This window comes from Cnephaeus nilssonii, assembly GCF_951640355.1.
Source record: "Cnephaeus nilssonii genome assembly, chromosome: 6".
NCBI classification, from domain to species: Eukaryota; Metazoa; Chordata; class Mammalia; order Chiroptera; family Vespertilionidae; genus Cnephaeus; species Cnephaeus nilssonii.
The window spans coordinates 90,846,269-90,867,246 of record NC_137077.1 but is presented as its reverse complement, the minus strand read 5'-3'; the positions used below and the strand labels follow the sequence as shown (position 1 = coordinate 90,867,246).

General features: G+C 45.0%; 1 protein-coding gene across 1 annotated transcript in view; it reads right to left on the bottom strand.

The window, feature by feature from the left end:
• The window catches only part of B4GALNT3 (beta-1,4-N-acetyl-galactosaminyltransferase 3), a gene marked incomplete at both ends in the record, with an annotated part of 86,460 nt that overhangs the window by 18,201 nt on the left and 47,281 nt on the right, over positions 1 to 20,978 (bottom strand). The window contains 2 exons of the mRNA XM_079775970.1: positions 5,243 to 5,320; positions 6,339 to 6,442. Of these exons, the coding sequence (XP_079632096.1) occupies positions 5,243 to 5,320; positions 6,339 to 6,442 (182 nt within the window). The remainder of the gene's footprint in view (positions 1 to 5,242; positions 5,321 to 6,338; positions 6,443 to 20,978) is intronic.

Genomic DNA, 20,978 nt, shown 5'->3' with positions numbered 1-20,978 from the left:
TGCCTGCAGCATTGCTGCTCTGGATGTTCCCAGAAGGCTTCAGAACAAACCTCACCCTGGCACGACTGACCTACTTTCCCAGCCTCACCTCACGCCACTCCCTGTCACACATCCACACTCCACCCACAGCCAACTCCTTTACCTCTCTGTGCCTTGCAAATACTATTTCCTGGTTGGAAGGCCCCTTCCTTTCCTCCTGACCTGCAAACTCCAGCTCATCCTTCAAGGCTCTTCTCAAATCCTTCTCCCCGAGGCCTTTTCCCTCCTCTGTGTTCCCTGCATATCTCAATTATTTTGGAGAAGTTAAGCCCAGAACCACATGTTTCCTCATTTATTCTATAAGCACTGAGTGACTGCTTTCTACCGGTTAAAGATAAAAAGGTGTGGTATGCAGAGGTGTGGGGTGCAGAGGGCAGGAAGGCAGGAACGTCAGCTCTACCTCCAGGAGAGGTCGGAAGCCCATCACAGGATGAGCCTCACTCACTGGCCTTCCACTGGCCGCATTGCTGCTCAGTCAGATTCACGCTCGCATAACCAGCACGGCAGGCTGCTGGCTCACCTCATGGGGCAATGAGGCCTCGCCCAGGAGACGCACAGAGGCTGGACCACATGACCCCAACACAGCAGGACAATGAGGTCACTGGTTCCTATATACCAGACTCCTGTTCCAAGTTTCTACTCAAGCTACTCTTGGTTCCCTGTTTACACCTGTCCTTTGAGGGAACTCTGCCTTGAAATTAAGAGCTCCAAACTCCAGGAAGGTAAGAGGTAGCTTTGGATTTTGAGGAAAGGACCAAAGGCCCTTTTGGTGAAATCCTAATAGGTCAGATTCTCCGTCTGAATAGATGATTCGTAAACAAACGGAGATGCCACTTGTATCACTTGGTACGATGATGGTGTTTCTGGGTGCTGAGAACAGAAAAGTCTGATCCACACAAAAGCTTGTACGCAAACATTCACAGCAGCATTAGTCATGAAAACCAAAAAGCAGAAACAACCCAAATATCCATGTATCAAGGAATGGATTCATACAATGTGGTACATCCACACAGAGAATATTATTCAGCAATAAGAAATGGAATTACTGATACATGCTACACCATGATGAGCCTTGAAAACATGAAATGAAAGAAGTCAGGTACAAATAGCCACATATTATATGATTCCATTTACACGAAATGTCCAGAACAGGCAACTCTAGAGAGACAGAAAGTAGATTAGTGTCTTTAAATGGGTGAATTATCCTATATAATAAAAGGCTAATATACAAATTGTCCCCTCGACCAGGAGTTCAACCGGGAGTTCAACCAGGAATTCGACCAGGGGATGGGGCTGGCCCGCCAACCGCCAACGGCCCCTCCCCCTGGCCACATGGCCGGATCTCCCCCGATCAGGGCAGGCCAGCCAGACCCCACCCATGCACGAATTTGTGCACCAGGCCTCTAGTATGGTATATAAATTATATCTCAATAAAACTATAAACCACCACCAGCACATACCCCAAAAAAGGAGAGCCTGAGAAGGAATCTACATCCCAACCCTCTCCTAAGAGATGCTGCCTCACCAAAGCCCACAGGACATGACCCACGAAAATTCGGACTTGCTTTGATCTGATTTTGTGTTCACCAAATTTCTTTCTTGTAACTCTCTTGGTTTTCCAGAGGGAGTATCTTGAATAGCAGACAGTGTTTCAGTCAAAGGACCCATATATTGACTGGTAAATGAATAAACTGGCATTGAGGTTTAATTAGTGGGTTTCCTAATTAGTATTTATGATTTGGGTTGACAGGAATAAATTTTTGAGGGCAGTTACCCCATGAAGGCCAGCCTCCCTGGCCATCCATTCTGATGGCCTCTCTCTGACACACCAAGTAGAATGTCCAGGACTGTTCTGCTTTCAAGAGTGACTCCTGGCCTCAGAGAGTGAGTGGCCAATGTCTGGGGCAGGGAGACAGTCAAAGAGACTGTCAGCCTTCTTATATTCTTCCTTGCTCCCACCAGAGCAGGGCTATGTACTAGCTATGCCACCTTGAGTGAGTGAGTAAGTGAGTTAACCCCTCTCATTACCTAACAGATTCTGGCAGCTAGTACTTGTTCAATAAATGACATATCATTAACCTGAGCACTCATTGCAGAAACTATATGTCAAGACAGGAGACAGGTAAGGGGATGGGAAGAAAGAGGTCCCTTTGATGGGCTGGAAGAGAATTGGAACATATGTGCCTTCATATGTTAGTAATTTAACCTTTCAGGCCCTTATTTTCCTTGTTAGTAAAATAAGAAGATTGGACCAGTGACTCCCCAAAGATCCCTGAAGACTGTAATGGGGATTTTGTAAGCTTTCCATATTATAAAAACAAAACAAAACACAAAGTCAGCCATGGCCAGGTGGCTCAGCTGGTTGGAGCATTGTCCTGTACATCAAAAGATTGTAGGTTTGATTTCTGGTCAGAGCACATACCTAGGTTGTGGATTCAATCCCCCGTCAGGGTGTGTACAGGAGGCAATCAATCGCTATTTCTCTCTAACTTCTTTCTTTCTCTCTCTCTCTCCCTCTCTCTCTCCCCCCCTCTCTCTCTCTCTAACTTCCTCTCTCTCTAAAATCAATAAAAACATACCTTTGGGTGAGTATTAAAAAAAACAAAAGGAAATCAGGTATTTACCACCAAAAGGCCATATACTCTTACTAAAAGATCAACTATTCTTTAAAAAGTTAATTTTATATTAATCACTATTTATTATTGTTCACTATTGTCATTTTATATGTAGGGTGTCCCAAAAAATGTATACACACACTTTGAATAATTATAAAGGCAGTGTTTATTAAAATACATTTCATTTTCAAAATGAAGCTATCAGTTGTGTGAGCATGTATACATTTTTTGGGGACACCCTGTATATCTCTATTCTTGATGGGCAAAAAAAAAGTGGAAACGTTAATGATTAATAAATGCAGATTGTTATGTAGTTATAATCTTTCTTTTTAAAAAAAATATCTGTATTAATTTCAGAAAGGAAGGAAGAGGGAGAGAGAGATAGAAACATCAGTAAAAGAGAATCACTGATTGGCTGCCTCTTGCACACCCCCCACTGGGGATCTGAGCCCGCAACTCTGGCATGTGCCCTGACCGAGAATCGGACCAGTGACCTCCTGGTTCACAGGCTGACCCTCAACCACTGAGCCACACCAGCTGGTGAGTAATTATAATTTTTCAAAATAATTAGTTCATCAAGAAAAATTATCCAGCCTGGCCCATGTGGCTCAATGGTTGATCATCAACCCATGAACCAAGAAGTCACGTGTTCGATCATGCCTGGGTTGTGGTTCAATCCCTGGTAGGGGGTGTGCAGAAGATAGCTGATCGATGTTTCTCTCTCATCAATGTGTTTATCTCCCTGTCCCTCTCCCTTCCTCTCTCTCTACAATAAATAAAGAAAAAGAATAGATTACAAACAAAATATCTGACATTATAAATAAAATTGTTTTTAAGAAAAGAAGAAAAATGATCCAAAAAGAAAAGAAAAATATTCTGGTCACTATAAATTAACTGCCAAAACATTTATAGCATGGGACAAGTAGTTTATATCACTAATTGGTAAACTAATTTATAAATACTTTATGTAATTTATGACTTGTAAATGAATAAACTGGCATTGATTAGTGATATAAACTACTTGTCCCATAAATTGCTAATTTATGGACAGAAAATCACCCCATGAAAAATGGGCAAGAGATACAAATATGCAATCCAAAGAGAAGAAATATAGTAGCCAATAAACATCTGAAAAGAATAAGATATTTTTAAAAATCCAGCCTGGCCAGGTGGCTCAGTGGTTGAGCATCGACCTATGAACCAGGAGGTCATGGTTTGATTCCCAGTCAGGATACATGCCCGGGTTGCGGGCTCAATGATCCTCTCTCATCATTTATGTTTCTATCTATCTCTCCCTCTTCCTTCCTCTCTGAAATAAAAAATATATATATTTAAAAAAAAACGATCCAAACTGTGCTCAAAGGAGACAAGGCTGGATCACTGGACCAACAGTCTCTAAGGCACCTTCTTTTCAAAATACTATCTGTAGTTGGGGTGGGGCATAATTACCTGATGATGTCACCTAGTGTAAGTGTACCAGTGTTGTAATCCATCCTCTCTCAGGGCTTTAAACAGGCAGTTTCACAGGATGAATAACCTACTCCTAATGTCACATTTAGCATGATACTGCCTCCTTCACTCCTGCCCCACAGCAAATGGGTAGATTGGAAATAAAATCACCCAGGCTGAAGAGATTAACTTGTGATGAGTATGGATAAAGACAATGGGCTAGCCAGTACCACCCAACCCAGAAAAGTAATCTATGTGGACAAGTTGTAAAATATAAAACCCAAATTTACAATATTCACCCCAAAGCACCATGGTACTATGGAGTCTTGGCATAAGTATTTACTCAAGGTAATCTTAAGCATGTTAATTAACCTCTCTGAGCTTCAGTTTCTTGACCAAATGAAAAAATCTCAAATCCTTTATAAATAAAAGGTATCATGATGGTAATGACAACTTTTTTTTTATTCACACGCTTAACCACTTCCTGTAAAAATTTTCTGAAACAACATATATTCCTTAAAATACTGTTTTCATAGCGTATGTTCCTTAAAAAACTGGTTTCATAAATTATTAATAGCTGTTCCGTGGGAAAAAGCAATTCAGGAGGCAAGTGAGTTTGGTACATGCTGAGCCAAACCAAGTTAAACAGATTATTGCAGAACTTCTCAGAAACTTTCATGTGCTAATGTGTATTTCCAAGAAGTGGATGCAATATATAGCTTTTAAACCTTATTTAACAATGAACTCCTTTCTTCCTGGAATATTTTATGGGGCTTAATGGTTCAAGAAAGACAGTTTGGAAAGCCTATCTTTAATATGGGGAATTGGCGGGGACGTGGAAATCGTGGCTTCCCTGAGCCTTGTTTTTCTTGCCTATAAAATGAGGATAGTGATACTATTTTTCAGGGTATTAAAGCTGAAACGAGATGATACACAAAGCCTAGCACATGGTAGGCTCATAGCAAATGTTAGTTCTTCTCTAAAGCAAGAAAATAGAATAAGCCTAGAACCACCCCCCTCATCTTTCCCCCAAATTAGCTAAAAATTCTTAACAATAACCACTGGAAAAAATTTTTCTGTGGTCTCCGGAATGATCTGTAAAAGCTATAACCCTCTCAAAAAACAGGGGCAGCCCTTACCTCTGAGAGCCAGGGGACAGCTTTATTCCACTGCAGATAGCTGCTGTTACTGCTCCCACCTCGCTCAAAGTCTTGGTCCTGGCAGAAGAGTGAAGAATGAACTTGGTGGGAATATTAGGGTGAGAACAGGATTTAGGGCCCCTTGAAAGCGCCCCTGGGGAAGTAGAGGTCAGGAGACACAGCCCTGGCCTCAGGAAGCTTATCCATTTAAGGGACACTCCATTTATCATTCACATTATATACCTCAGGAATATACCTCCTTACAGTTTCATCCATGTATCTCCCGAGGTTCTTTTACTTCCTGCATTTTTTTCAGTCTTCCCAAATGGAAAGAAACTTTTTCTAATTAGATCAGGCTCTCCAGAGGGCAAGTCCTTGCCTTCCTTCCTCTGTATCCCCCAGGACTCTGCCCAGATTTCTCCCTCATTTGTCCTAACAAGTGGGAGCTCCTTGGGGACATCCCAACTGTTCCCTACTGTGCAAGTCCACAGGTTCAGTTTGGTTCTGGTCTAGTCTTCAGGATCCATATCTGTTCTAGACTCAACCACTGGGCTCTAGGCTAAATTGAATCGCAATTTCCCTAACCTCCCTCCCCTTCACCCCAAACCCAATGCTGCTCTTTCCTCACTAGGGACTGTTGGTCCAAGAAATACTACGGGAAAAGTGCTCCATTACAAATCTGTTCCCCAGCTATTCGCAGGGGAGGGGTGTCTGTCTATCGCATCACCTCTGACTCTTAGAAGTAAGGATCTGGAATTATAACTAAAGTACCAGCCCAGTCTTCAGGCTGGCAGAAGGCAGGACATGCTGGTCCCGCCTCAAGCCCTCTGTTGCTGCTGGAGATGGCAGCTACATACCTGGAGCATAGACATGGACATCTTGAACTATGTGATGAAGGCTTTGAGGAGGACAGGACGCACATCTCTACCCAACCAGCTAGGAAATCCTCTGAGGTCAGTCTGCCATCCCAGGGACTCTTTCTCCTCTGCCTCTCTTACCTCAGAAAAGCAGGTTTCCCTTAGGCTATAAGGGCAGGGGCAGCCGAGGTCCCATGTTAATTCACTGGCAGGGAAAATGGGCTGGCTCTGCCACATACCTGGAGGCCTCGCCTCTGGGGATGGTAGAACTGAAGATTTGGATCCACAGCTGGAATGTTCCTGCTGGCTAGAGCCTTGGCCAGTTCTCTCCAGCTGCCATACCCTGTGGAAGGGAAAGAAGAGAGGAACAAGGTCAACATCACTTGAAGACCTCATAAACCTGTAAGATTTGGGGGGAATACTAGAGGTAATCATCTTTCCTTCTGCTGCTCCTCACCCCTCTTCATATGGTGGGTATGAAGTGTGAATGGTGGTGTTGGGAGAAAATTACAATGTTGGCCAAGGTCAGCTGGGCAGAGAGAGAGGAAATGAGCTGGTAGCCCATTAGGATTTGCTGTCTTCCACAAATCAAGTGGAAATGGAGCATTGTCCTCCCACTGGTACAGGCTGAGTCGTCCCCAGTTTCCATTGGAGGCAGATTTCTCCCAAGGCTGCTGTGGAGAAATGGTTGTGAAAGGCAGTGGAACTAAGCTTTTCCCTGCACGAGTTCCCTTTCCAGCTCAGTCTTTTTCCTTTAAGCCAAGGGAAATAGCATGGTATCTAGTTGGGTAGCCCCAACCCACAACTGCACAGCATTAATCATTGGGTTGCTGGAAGGATCCAGAGCTGGGGGAGGCAAGAAAGGGTGGGCCTGGGACTTGGTGTGTGTCAAACAAATTTATAAGATTCGAGGCCTAGATATTCCTGGATTGATCTGGGGGCTGTGTGACTACTGAGGCCTGCACCATGACAGCTCTAGAACTGGTTGGCTTACACACATCTGGGAAGGCTAAAAGCCAAACTATGATGAAAGTGAGAGGTACAGGAAACCGCTTGCATTCATAATCAAGCAAAGAGGCAAGGAGCTGCACCCAGGGTGAGGGTGGGGAGAAATCAAAATTCAGTTGTCACACTGCTATTCACTGGGGGTCAGAGCCTACTTCATGTAAAGGAGATGGCTTGGGCATGGATGTTAGACTTTGAATATGTGGAACCAAACCACTGTTAGCCATAATCAGAATCATAGACAATCAAGGGCTGGAGGGGCTTTCAAGATCATGTAGTCATTTCCAGGTGAGGAAAATGGGACCCTGGCAGGTCAAATGGCTTATCTAGGCTCACTTAGTGTATAGTGACAAGGCTAAGACTAGAACCCAAGTGTTTAGATGGATTTTGAATGAGCTGCTGCTTTCCCTCCAACAACTCCATCAAGACGCTACCATGATACTACAGTGGATACAGCACACAGGAGTGAGACCAACATCTCTGATCCCTGGGTGCCAATAGCAGGCCAAAAGCAGAAGTGTCCCAAGAACCCCTTTGCGGCACCAGGAGAGAGATGGACAGTCAACCAGACAGAGAAAAGAGCACAACCCACAAATATGGGCCCACAGAAGGTGGACATCAGTGTTTTGCATGAGTGTTTATGTAGCTGACTCTAGGAGGAGACAGATTATGAGGGTGTGGGGGTGCTTTTCTTACAGTTTTGTGTGGCCCTTTAGTGTTTACTAAGCACCTCATAGGCATGATCTCATTCGAGCCTTATGAGAATCTATGAAATAGACCAGGTCTGAGTACTCCCATTTTACAGATGGGGAAAGAGAAGCTCAGAGTTTACAGTCACAGAGTTAGTTGTTTCAAAGCCAGAATCAGAACAGAGAGCCTCTCTGTCTCATAAGCCAGCGTTTTCTCATTCCGCCTACATTTGCTCCTGTGGGACTTTTTGGCACAGACTTTGAGGAGTTCTGGGGGCAGAGGCCTCAGCTGAGGATCTGCGCCTCCGGGTTTCTACACAGACATCAAACCTCTGCGCATGTTATGTTTATAGGAACTGCTGCAGATTGATCCCTCTGCCTGTTATCAAGGTCTCTCCTGTTTCCATGGCTGGCCAGCTGGCAGTCAGAAACAGCAGGTCAGATTAGTTCATGCAGGGGATGTTCTGGGGAAGCAGGATTCTGGGGCCACTGAAGTGAGGTGAGGATACGGGAGTGAGGCAGAAAGATAACAAATGTGCCTAGATTTATACCCTGCATTTCTGGATGAGCTCAGAGGAAAGCTGTTTGTTCATCTGCTCATCCCAACTCAGCCACATCTCATGTAAGAGCTTCCCAAACCCTGAGAGCTGCTGCTAGTGGCTGGGGGCTCAGGTGGCTGGGTGAAAAATAAGTCACCCTTGGGAGGGAGAGGGCAGGCCCTGCTTGCTTCTGCCTCTGAACGACTGGGTCATCTCTTCCTTGACTTTGCACTTATGACTAAAAACCACCTACTTCAGATAAAGTTGTGAGGAAATAACAATAAAAATGCTTTTTGCCCTATCAGTGGGAGTTATAGGTCTCAGATGCACATTCTTTCTCATAATGAGTTTTAAATTCCAGTCAAATTCTTTTGACTCTTAAAAGTCACACCAAAAGTGAGACAACTTACCCTAAGGCCAATGAACTACCACTTGGTCTTCAGCATGTCTTCTCCTGGCATTCACTGGGCATTGACAAAGACTCTCTCCTTGGCCATATCTTAGACAGGCTCCTCTGAGCCCTCTTGTAGACTAGGCCTCATCTTTGGGCCCTGTACTTGGCCTGCCTAACCCAGTTTTTAGGAAAAATCCTGTTAAATGTTTTTAGCAAGAATCCCCATACGCTTAATGTCTCTTTTTAGTAATTTTTCATGCACTGACCCACTCAGTCGGTTTCTTGACTATTAATCCCCAGTCTTTGCCATATTGATAATTGAGCTCAGTTCTACACCGAAGTCTCTCTCCCATATTGTGATAGTACTGAACAAAATCTGTCTTTATCATCTTTAACTACTGCCCAGCTCTACTTCTCTTTAAAAGAAGGTAAGCAGTGGCTCTCTCAGTGAACAAGGAAAACCCACTGTGGGGAGTGGAGGTGATCCTAACCATGCCCTGACCCTGGATCACAGGTGAGTCTGAATGGCTTTGAAATACATGCAAAGTCCACAGGCCAGCCTTCAGCAATCGAAGGAGTAGGAAACTCCCTTTGCAAACTTCACAATATAGGAGAAAGACAAGCAAGGCTTTGGAATCAGAAAGGTCAAATTGTACACCCACCACTTAGAAACAGTGACTACTTGAACAAGTAATTTAACTGCTCTGGCCTTAGTTTCTTCATCTGGATGGCGGGATAAAAACACCTGCCTCATAGCACCAGTGTGAGGACTAAATTATGCATGTCAGACCTAGTGTGGTGTCTGACACACGCACAGTAAGTACTCAGTAAGCATTCCTTCCCCCTGACAATTTCTGACTTTGGGGTTTTGGACTTGGGAGTCAGAAGATGTGAGTTCTAACCCATTTAAAATTCTATAAACTTCAGTTCTGGCCAGTGTGGCTCAGTTGTTTGGGCATTGTCCTGTACACCAAAAGGTTGCCAGTTTGATTCTGGTTAGGGCAGATGCCTGGGTTGTGGGCTTGATCCCTGGTTGGGGTGTGTGCAGGAAGCAGCCAATTGATGTTTCACTCTCACATCGATGTTTCTCTCCCTTTCCCTTATTCTCTCTCTAAAAATCAGTAAAAAGATGTAAAAAAAAAAATTCTATAAACTGCAAATGGCCAGTAACTCTCTCACTCTCTTCTCTCTGTGCTTATTGACCAGAGAAGTAAGTGGACTGTGGGCCAGCAGTGACTCAGTGACTCAGTGGTAGAGCAAGATAACACTTCCTGTGTTTCATGGGTACTGCTTTCTGTTCTCCCATCCCACATCCCGCTGTCCCCCTAGCCATTCCCCCAACACACACTTACTACTCACCAAGTGCCTATGAAGTGTGAGGCACTGGGCTGGGCATTTGGTAGGTCCTTTCCCCCTGCCTTTTCCTCTGTATTAACACAGCTAGTGGATACCCAGGCATTGCTTAGTCCCCTTGGGGAACATGGAGCTAAAGAATGTGCTGATTTAACTACTGACGCTCGTCACTTGCCTTCTAGTAAGTGAACTCCTCCTGCTCCTGGCCAGACCTCTCCTCCCAGAGTGCCAGCTGCCAAGGCCTATTTCTCCTACAACAGGTGTCACATTTGTGCCAGAAGACAGACACCCCGATCTCAGGTGACAGATAAAGCAGCACCATGGGCCTCACATTCTGCCTTCACAAAACTGGGCTATCAAATTCACCATCAGCCGGAACTTTGCCATCATTCCTCCTCTGTGTAATATGGACTCTTCAAAGGCCTGCAGATGATCATTTTGGGTCTGCATATATTTCTTGGTACTTTTTTTCAAACACTCTCATATACATTATTTCACTACAGCTTCACACTGTCATCTCCATTTTATTTTATTTTATTTTTTAAATATATTTTATTGATTTTTTACAGAGAGGAAGGGAGAGGGATAGAGAGCTAGAAACATCGATGAGAGAGAAACATCGATCAGCTGCCTCCTGCACACCTCCTACTGGGGATATGCCCATAACCAAAGTACATGCCCTTGACCGGAATCGAACCTAGGACCCTTCAGTCCGCAGGCCGACGCTCTATCCACTGAGCCAAACCAGTCAGAGCTGTCATCTCCATTTTAGAGATAAAGAAACAGAGAGGTAAAGTCATCAGCCCAAGGTCACAGAGTAAGATAACCCATGTAAAGGACTTAGTGCCTGGAACATAACAAACACTTAACACACTGCAAGTTATCATTTTATTACTAGTCCCAGTGTTGCAGATCTGAAACTTACATTCATTTCTCGTCACTTCTGGTTTGATTCTCTGGTTGATATGTCATGTGGTCAAGCAGGACATTCATACCAGGAAGAAAGTAAGCCTCCTGCTGCTAAGGCAGATTTTGGATTTTGAAAGTATAGCTGACAGGCTTGCTGATGCATTGGATATGGGGAGAGGAACTGAGAATGATTCAAAGATTTCTGACCTTGGCAGTTTGGAAGGCTGGAGTTGCCATTTACTAAGACAGGGAACCTAGGATGGGGTGTAAAGAGTAATGCCTGAAAGAGAAGTGGAACCATTAGAGGTGGTGGTGGGAACATCCAGAAAGGGGGGGGGGGGGTGTGCGTGTGGGGCGGGGAGTAACATCCAGGAGGCAGAGGCCACGGAAATTGTATTTATGGAGCTCTATCTCCAGCTGTGGGGCAGGGCTCCTTCCCCTCTTGCAAAGAGGCCGTGGGAACATGGGAACATGGAGTTGAAGGAGGAGCCTCATAGAGCTGGCCCCACAGGTGTAAAGGACACAAAGATCCCGGTGAATGTAGACAATGTGCTAAGAGGCCCAGCATCTGTACAGAGAAAAGGTGATGAAATCCGGAGGAGCTGAGCAGAGCTGGAGTCCTTGTCCCTCGAGAGAACAGGAGGTTGTCCAGGAAACAGGAGGCTGTGACACCCAGACCACAGTTCCACAAATGCCAGGAACCAACACTGAGACTAGGACAAAAAAAGGAGGGACTGCGAGGGCTAGTTACACATCCTCAGCAGAACAAAGATGCTATGGCAAGAAAACTCCAGGGCCTAGACCCCACCGCAAACCTGAGGTGGCACAGACAGCCAGGGAGGAAGCCAGGACTGGGAGAGAGTCTCTAAGGCAAACCCAAAGTTCCAATGTCTATGTGGCTTCACCTTTCCTTTCCAGCCCATAACACCCCAGGGAACTTGATGCAAGAGAAATTATTACTGATGTACCCTTAACAGTTAACATTTATGTGTCAGGCATATGTACACTTTTATTAATACTAGAGGCCTGGTGCATGAAAATTCATGCACTGGAGGGGGGTCCCTCAGCCCGGCCTGCCCCCTCTCACAGCCTGGGAGCCCTCAGGGGTGGGAGGCAACCCAGCAATCAGGGGAAGGCGACGCCCCCATGACACCTCTGTTTCTGCCACTGCCGGCAGCACAAGCCTCGGCCGGCTCTGGTTGCCTGCGCCTCAGGCAGCCCTGGGCGGCTGGACAGCCACCATCCGAGGCTTGCCTGCACCTCGGGCTGGCCCTGGGCGGCTGGGGGGCTGAGGGTGGGTCCGGCCGCACCACATGCCTGCCACCCTCCCACCCTCCCCTGGCTGGGCTGAAAGGACTGGAGACTCCAGCGGGGCTGAGGGGACTGGATGCCGCCATCTTGTGGCTATGGCGCCGCCATCTTAGTGATGGCATGATGGTCAATTTGCATATTCCCTCTTTATTAGATAGGATTAAATGAAAGATAGATTATTTTATGTAATACGACAACCCTTCATGAAAACAAGGCTTAGAGGTTAAAATCTTGCTGAAAGTCATGAAGGTACTAAGTGAGAGAGGCCAGTACATGTGAACTCAGGACAAGAGCCTGTGACCTTAATTCCTTTACCTTCTATTGAATATACTTGAGGATTGTTGTCCATCTGTACCATCATTGCCATTACTATCTGTGTCAGGTACTCATTTAGTCACCAGTCTAGCCACTTCTCAACCCTTCACAATTACCTCCCACTCACCCACCCATAGCTGCCACCCATACACTCTAGATTACTCCAATTTGGCCATTAACAAACACTCTCTGACGCCGAAACCTGTTTGGCTCAGTGGATAGAGCGTCGGTCTGCGGACTGAAGGGTCCCGGGTTCGATTCTGGTCAAGGGCATGTACATTGGTTGCGGGCACATCCCCGGTAGGTGGTGTGCAGGAGGCAGCTGATCGATGTTCCTCTCTCATTGATGTTTCTAGCTCTCTATCCCTCTCCCTTCCTCTCTGTGAAAAATCAATAAAATATATTTAAAAAAACACACAAAACAAACAAACAAACAAAAACACTGTCTGAGAAGCCAAAGAAAAACTAAAGGGAGTATGGAGACCTAATTATGCCAAAACAGCTAGAAAACTGGACATGAAACATCTGAGCATAGGCCTGCTCCCCTCTTCCTAGTTTCTGCACCTCTTCCTTCTCAGCCTTAGGTAATCCAGCTGTGTGTCTGTGGGCAGGGGTTGGCCCAGAGGATTCTAAATGGTTTGGTCAGCTCCATCTCACTTTCCCTCATAGCACAGGTGTTGAGGGGAGGAGGGAGGAGCAGGAGAGAGATGGAATTCTGAGTCTCTCTAACTCCTCTCTGTATGAGTAGACAGAGATGGGTAGGCCCCATATAAACCTCTCCCCCATAGCTTCCCCCTTCCCCAAGCTGCTGCTGCTCCCCATCTCCCTGCCAAGCCAGCACCTGAGCTGCTGTAATGGTTGTGGCTGCCGGCAGGTCGAAGCTTGTCAGCAAGACGCCAGGGACTATACCTGTTGCCCTGATATATGCTGCCTAAAGGGGGCCCAAGGGGCATCAGAGCTATGCCAGGTATATGCTCGTGTTTCGGCCCTGCTGGCAGTGTTTCCTGCTCACCCAAACTTCTAGATTCATGTATAAAACTTTAAGGGGGTAGATAAGAAGAGTAGATAGAAGGCATGTGCCCTTTCTAGTCTGCTGCAGCTGCTCTGGGAAATAGGGTCTGTACACAACCCAGCTAGGAACTTTCCATTCCCTAAGCCATAGATATGATCAGTAGAGACCCCAGAAGGTTTGGCCAGGCCCTGAGGCACCTCCAGGATATGTCATCATCACCATCATCCATTACAAAAAACAGACAAATAAAGCCCCACAACATCTAAGGCCCCGTTTACTAGTCAGTGACAGGACAAGTAGAGCCACAAACACGTTCTTTCCAAGGGCCATTTTGACTGAAGACCCTTAAAGAAATGGGATGGTTTCAGAAAAACCTAGAGGTAACAGGGTCCAGGAATTCTAAAACAGGGCCAAGCCCCTTAAAAAAGGTGCTTTAATCTCTGGTTGACCTAGGCAAGGACCGCTCTGGTGTTTTCAGGATCTTTCCGAACCCAGTAGGCCTGTCGTTTCCATTCTTCTTTCCAGAGTGGGACAGAGACAAGCTTCAGAACATGGAGAAAGATGTGGGCCAATCTTTTCCCTTTCTGGAATCCAGAGTAAGCAATCAACAGGCTGGGGAAGATTAAATGCATGAATCAACCACCAGGCATCTATTTACCACCGTTGTATACTTACTACTCTGCCAGCTGCTGTGATAGAGAGGTACAAACAGAGCCGTTCAGCTCCATCCATTCCTAGGTGCCGTTAGGGCAGATATGTTAAGTGAAAGGACCAATGTGTCGGTGGACTCCTGTGTGTGCCGTGGCACTCACACCCATGCCCACATGCAAGGCTTACAGAAGCCAGTTCTGCTTTATGTAACAGGCAGGTACACGTTAGATAGCAGGCTAACTGGATGGATGCTAATGATGTGATATCGCTCGATGATTTTTCAGACTTACAGGAACCTCGGGCAAAATGCTCGGCAAACATTTTCTGGGATAAGGGAGCTGGTCTTCAGGGTCCAAAAGAGTTCAGGAGAAGCAACATAGATATAGCAAAACCCTGACTCTTTAAGATGGCAATGGAGTATTTCAGCAGAAATGTCACCAGGACTCACCTGAAGTTTTGACATTACCATGAAAGCTCTAAGGCAACCTTCCTAATGCCGCGACCCTTTAATACAGTTCCTCATGTTGTGGTGACCCCCAACCATAAAATTATTTTTGTTGCTACTTCATAACTGTAATTTTGCTACTGTTAATGAATCGTAATGTAAATATCTGTGTTTTCCAATGGTCTTAGGCTCTACAGCAGCGGTTCCCAACCTGTGGGTCACGACCCACAGGTTGAGAACCGCTAGTAGGGTCGCCTAAGGGTCGCTTTTTCCCTCCCCACAAAATACCATTTTAGTGGAACCTAAGGGTTAGACCACACCAAGGGCAGAGACCTAAGTTGTATGTTAGCCCCCATTCCTAAGTCAAACATCCCACCCCAATCTATCCACCTAATGTTTTTGTATCAGAGCTCTTTCATATCTTGGTCTCATTTTTTTTTTTTTTGATGAGAGAGAGAGAGAGAGAGAGAGAGAGAGAGAGAGAGAGAGAGAGAGAGGGAAAGCGCACCGATCTATTGTTTCACTTATTTATGCATTCATTGGTCTATTCCTGTATGTGCCCTGACCAGGGATCAAACCTGCAACACTGGCATATCAGACAATGTTCCAACCAACTGAACTAGACTCAGGAAGGGCATCTCATTCTTATTTTATCCCAATACCATGAGTTATTTCCATTCTGCTGATGGGGACTCAGAGACCCACAGATCCGTTAATAGATTCGTCCAATATCCAAGGAAGCCAGTGATAAGACCAGGCTAGAGCCTAGGCCTTTGGTTCTCGGCTCAAGGCTCAGTGCATCATAGCACAGTGCTCATCTGTGGCTACTGGGGTAAGTGGGCTGTAGGACTGGGGTGTCTGGGGAGAACTCTGACCCCAAACTAGGAAGAAGTTGAAAATTATCACTGTGCTAGCAGGAACTAGGTCTTGTTTGTTAATACATTTTCACTGTATAAGTCAATTGAAATGAGCAGTTTCAACACATCCCAGCTTCAGAAAGGGGTTAAATTACTTGGCCTGATTTTATATTCCCATTGTATAAATCAGGCACTTGATGCATGTGGAATAAACAAATGAGTGAATGACAAGGAGGGTCCCGGGAGGGGCCTGACATATCTATCATCATAGAACTGATTAGGTGTCTTCTGGCCAGAGACTGAATGAACGACAGACACTGGCCCTAATATTCTGAAAAGCTGACCAGCTGAAGGCTGTCTTCAGCACCCTGTGGGCACTCACAATGGCACAGATGTCAAAGTCACAACCCAAAGGAAGCTCTGAGGAAAAGCTCTTCCTTCAGAGGACTCTTGTTCTCTTTTTAAAAAATTTAATTTCTAGCCCTGCCTGGGTAGCTCAATTGGTTAGAGCATCATTCTGATATGCCAAGGTTGTGGGTTTGATCCCTGGTCAGGGCACATACAAGAATCAACCAATGAATGCATATATAAGGGGAACAAGAAATCGATGTTTCTCTTTCTCTCTCTTCCTCTACCTTTTCTCTCTCTCTAAAATCAATTTAAATTTTTTTAATTTCTAGATGAATGTGTGTATATGTGTATGTGTTAAAATATAATAAACAAAATTTGCCATCTTTACCATTTTTAAGTGTTCAGCTCATTGGCATAAGTACATTTACATTGTTGTGCGACCATCACCACAATCCATCTCCAGAACAAACTAAAACTATACCCAGTAAATACTAATTCCCTGTTCCTCTCCTGAGGCCTTGGCAACTACCATTCTGAATTGTCTCTATGCATTGGACCCTGCTAGGTAGCTCAGATAACTACAACAATATTTGGCCTTGTGTGTCTGGCTTATGTCACAGCATCATGTCCTCACGTTTCGTCCATGTAGTAGCATCTGTCAGAATTTCCTTCCTTTTCAAGGCTAAACCATATGCCACTGTACGGATATACCACATTTGGTTTACCCATTCGCCCATCAATGGGCACTTGGGTAGTTTTCACCTTTTGGCTATTGTAAATAATGCAGCTATCAACATGGGTGTGCGCAAGTATCTGTTCCAGTCCCGGCTTTCTCTTCTTTCGGGAGGGCACTCTCCTTTAAACGGCTAACCTCGATCCATTCTTCCAAAGATAAAAGCAGGAGCAGAAGGCCAAGGGGGGCCAGGCCAGACTGCTATCCTCATAGTAGAGACATGGTGGCAAACCACATGTTCGACTGAGAATACAGGGAGTCTGGGGGACAGTGGGTGGAAGGAGGAGTGTGGAGTGGGTTGGATCGGCTGGAGCAATCCCAGCCCATGAGTACAGAGGAAAAGCAGAACTTCTGAGTGAGCCCAGAATAGGGCTTTCCCTAAGGACAGTGATGTCCTAGTCAAAGTTTCCACATATCCCAGCTTCAGAGAGAGGTTAAGTTACCTGGGCCCCTAGAAACTACAGCTCAGTGCTGACAGTGGTCCATGAACTGTTGGTTACCTGTCCTCAGTGAGATAAGCATTTAGAACCTTTTAGTGCAATCTGACATTGCAGCTACATCAACATGGAACAGAGGAATCACCTCACCGAACATAACAGACCATTCTGGACCTTCTGAACTCCTATGGTTAGTGGCATGTGTTGCAAGCTGCCTAATGTAAAGAATAATTGTCTGCCAGTCAGTGACAGGCTGGGAACTAAAAACCAAAACTAGAAAAGCAGGTCCTTCACTACCGTTTGTTGCATTAGCACCATGGGCCTGCCTGCCTCTCTTTTTTCCTCCCTCCCTCCCTTCCCTCCTCTCTTCCTTCCTAACTTAGGTAAAAGGTAAATTTTGAGAAAGACTACAGCGTAGCTCACAGAATAAAAGAGAGAACCTCACAACCAGGCCCCAGAAAGGCCAAGAACCAGATCAGTGACGAGTCTCAGCAGCCAGTCAATGACTCAGCTCCAAACACCTCTGTGTGTCTTTGCTCAGAGTCAAAATTCCCAGGAAAGAAGTCGGGGCAGCCTTAGCTTGGGTCAGGTGTCCCTTTGGTGGTGAAAGGGAGGGGCCTGTTTCGGGTGAGGTCCGGGCAGCTTCATTAGAAGAACAGGTGGAGGGAGGGGCGGTTTTACTGTGGGAAGTTTCTGACGCGTCTATGACAAAATAGCTCAACTCTGAGTAACTGTTATTCCTAAAACAAAAGTGGGGCTTATCTGAGAGCCATTATATTTTTTAAAGCAGGATCACATAAAATGCAGATACAGCTGAGTATTAAAGACGCAGGCACATGGAGTTAGTTCTATAATACTTAGAGACTTTACAGAATATGAGGAAGGCAGGAGTGATGATTATTTAGACTATCCTCAGGAAAAGTGAGTTCCAGGCAATGATCAAAACACATCTTGGAAAGATGAGGTGAAACAATCACCTATCAGAGCATCTGAAAGTAATACTCCATCAATTCAATTAACCTTGGTTAAAAAAAAAGAGAAGGTAAGAACTGTCGTAGTCTAGGAGAGCTCAGAAACCATGGGTGCAAGCCCCCACACGGTACATATCAGAAAGCTGAAGGCTCGAACACCGGAGTCACTGCCTGAGGTCCCAGAGCAAGTCAGAGGCAGAAGCAGGACTGGATCCCAGGTCTCCTCTCGTCTGGTTCAGGCTTCAGTTCAGACCACATAAATAACCTGCTGGAGTGGGGGACAGGTGGGGGGTGGTTCCAGGGTATCAGGAGTGGTAAAGTAGCATTCTGTAGTTTGGAAAATGGACTGAGCACAGCCCCTCTTGTGGAAACAAGGTCGTGGTCTAAAGAGACAGCCTAGAGAAGTTTCTCTGGTATTTGAGAGTTTGGGTCCAGACCAGTTCTAAGTCTAGAACCGGTCATTGTGTAGAGGAAGGTTTTTGAGCTCATCTGAGACAAAGGCTGTGTCACACATACCTTTGCCACTCCCCTTGCCACAGCTTTAAATATGGAAGATGTTCATTAAATGACTACTGCATTAAAATACCTTTGTTTTTCTTTTAATTTTGTTCTGTAAGCACATTTATTTATTTTTATTTTTTAAATATCTTTTTTATTGATTTCAGAGAGGAAGGGAAAGATAGAAAGATCAATGCTGACAGAAAATCATGAATCAGCTGCCTTCTGTATGCCCCTCACTGGGGATTGAGACCGCAACCCAGGCATGTGCCCTGACCCGGAATCAAACTGTGACCTCCTGGTTTATAGGTCAACACTCAATCATTGGGCCATGCCGGCCGGGCTCTAAGTACATTTATTAAAAAATATTCAGCCCGCCTGCCTGGCTTGGCTCAGTGGTTGAGTGTCAACCTATGAACCAGGAGGTCACGGTTCAATTCTTGGTCAGGGCACATGCCCGGGTTGTGGGCTTGATCCCCAGTAGAGGGCTTGCAGGATGCGGCCAATCAATGGTTCTCTCTCATTGTTGATGTTTCTATCTCTCTCTCCCTCTCCTTTCCTCTCTGAAATCAATAAAAATATTTTTAAAATATTCAATCAACATACATGGAAATATCCACAAGCACATTAAACACTCCTTTGCCATATATCTATTTACATTATGCATGGGAGGAAAAAATATCCTTTTCTCTGAGTTAACAACCATTTTTTAAAAGAAATGAACAGTCTGGGGCAGGGGGTGGGAGCAGGCTAGAAGGGGTCAATAGGAGAAAAAGAGGGACATTTGTAATACTTTCAACAATGAAGACTTTAAAAATAAAATAAAATAAAATAAAATAAAATAAAATAAAATAAATGAGCAAATGTAAGTATACTTGAGAATAGGGAGAGAGATTTAGACTCAGTAGGAAAGAGGCTAAGTAGGAGCACCAGTAGTCAGCCCGGTCAGTATTATCTGTTTTCTACCTTTACAAAAAAGAATCTGCTCATTGGACTGCAGTGTGATTGTTAAAATATCTACTTTAGCTCAGATACTATTGGTCACAATACCACTGGGTAATCCCTGCCAGTCTACTCTTTCCTTCACAAATGCAGTGAAACACTGACTCCTATCATGGCTGATTAAACTTGTTAGTATATGGTTTTTATATACCATACAGTCAAAGTACCAGCTCTATGTCTACAGAGAAAAGTGCAATAAATAGAAAAGTGAAATTTTTATTAAGTTAACTGGTTATTTCATGTGTCCGTGATTATGTTTTCTGAACCCCAAATCAGGCTTTGTGGTCTGACCAAGGCAATAGATTGTCTGAAACAGTTCATCTTTCCTGGAAACCCAGACCTAATAATCACATTATTTGTTTGACACTAAATGATCAGCTTCACAGATTTCTACTGCTCTTACTCTCACCAAATTTGCTAAATTCTCTGGTGAAATGACCAGGCAGGCCTGATCTATACAACCCTATCTAACCCATTCATAGTTGGATTAACAGGAATGTTGGCTAAAAATGCACAAGTAGTTCAAGAGGATAAAAGTTCATCCTAGGACCGTCTATCCCATGCCCTGTCCCCTCCCAACCGCCCCCAACAATTTTTTCCAGCACTCTCTTTCCCTTGAGCCAGCGGGCTGATGCAGGTCTACCTCCATGCCTGACAGAAGTGACAGCTGCCCAAACCATGCACAGAAGTGGGGACAACACAGAATCATTGCTAGGTCAAATTCAGTTTGAAATTCCCTCACACAGAGGACATATGGAGGTGGTAGAAAGCCAAGAATATGAAAATGACTACCCTAGCAAAGAAAAATCTCCAGGTAAACTTCCCTAGAATTATCATGAGCACTATTAAAAGTTGAGTGAGCGCCCAGCCAGCGTGTCTCAGTGGTTGAGCGTGGACCTATGAACCAGAAAGTCAGATTTGATTCCTGGTCAGGGCACATGCCTGGGTTGTGGGCTCTATCTCCAGTGTGGGGAGTGCAGAGGGCAGGCAGCTGGCCAATGATTCTCTCTCATCATTGATGTTTCTATCTCTCTCTCCCTCTTCCTTCCTCTCTGAAATATATAAAAATATATTTTAAAAAATAATAAAATAAAAGTAGAGTGAGCAACTCAACTAACTCAACTCTATCCAGTTTTTGCCAAGGAGACTGAACGAAGAAGCAACAGCCACTCAACCTGAATTTGTGTGCCCGATTTGGTTTAAAGAACCTTAGTGAATCAACAAGCGAACAAGGTCTGGTGGGAACCAAAGAAGAACTCAAGGACAGCTAGAGATGAGCTGATAAAAACTGTTCTCCAAATTGGACACAACTACTCTAATCTTCAGAGGGAGAAGGGGGCGGGGGCAGAGAGAGAGAGCGCGCGCACGCACTTTGGAGAAGGAACCAGTGCACAAGAAAACTCCAAA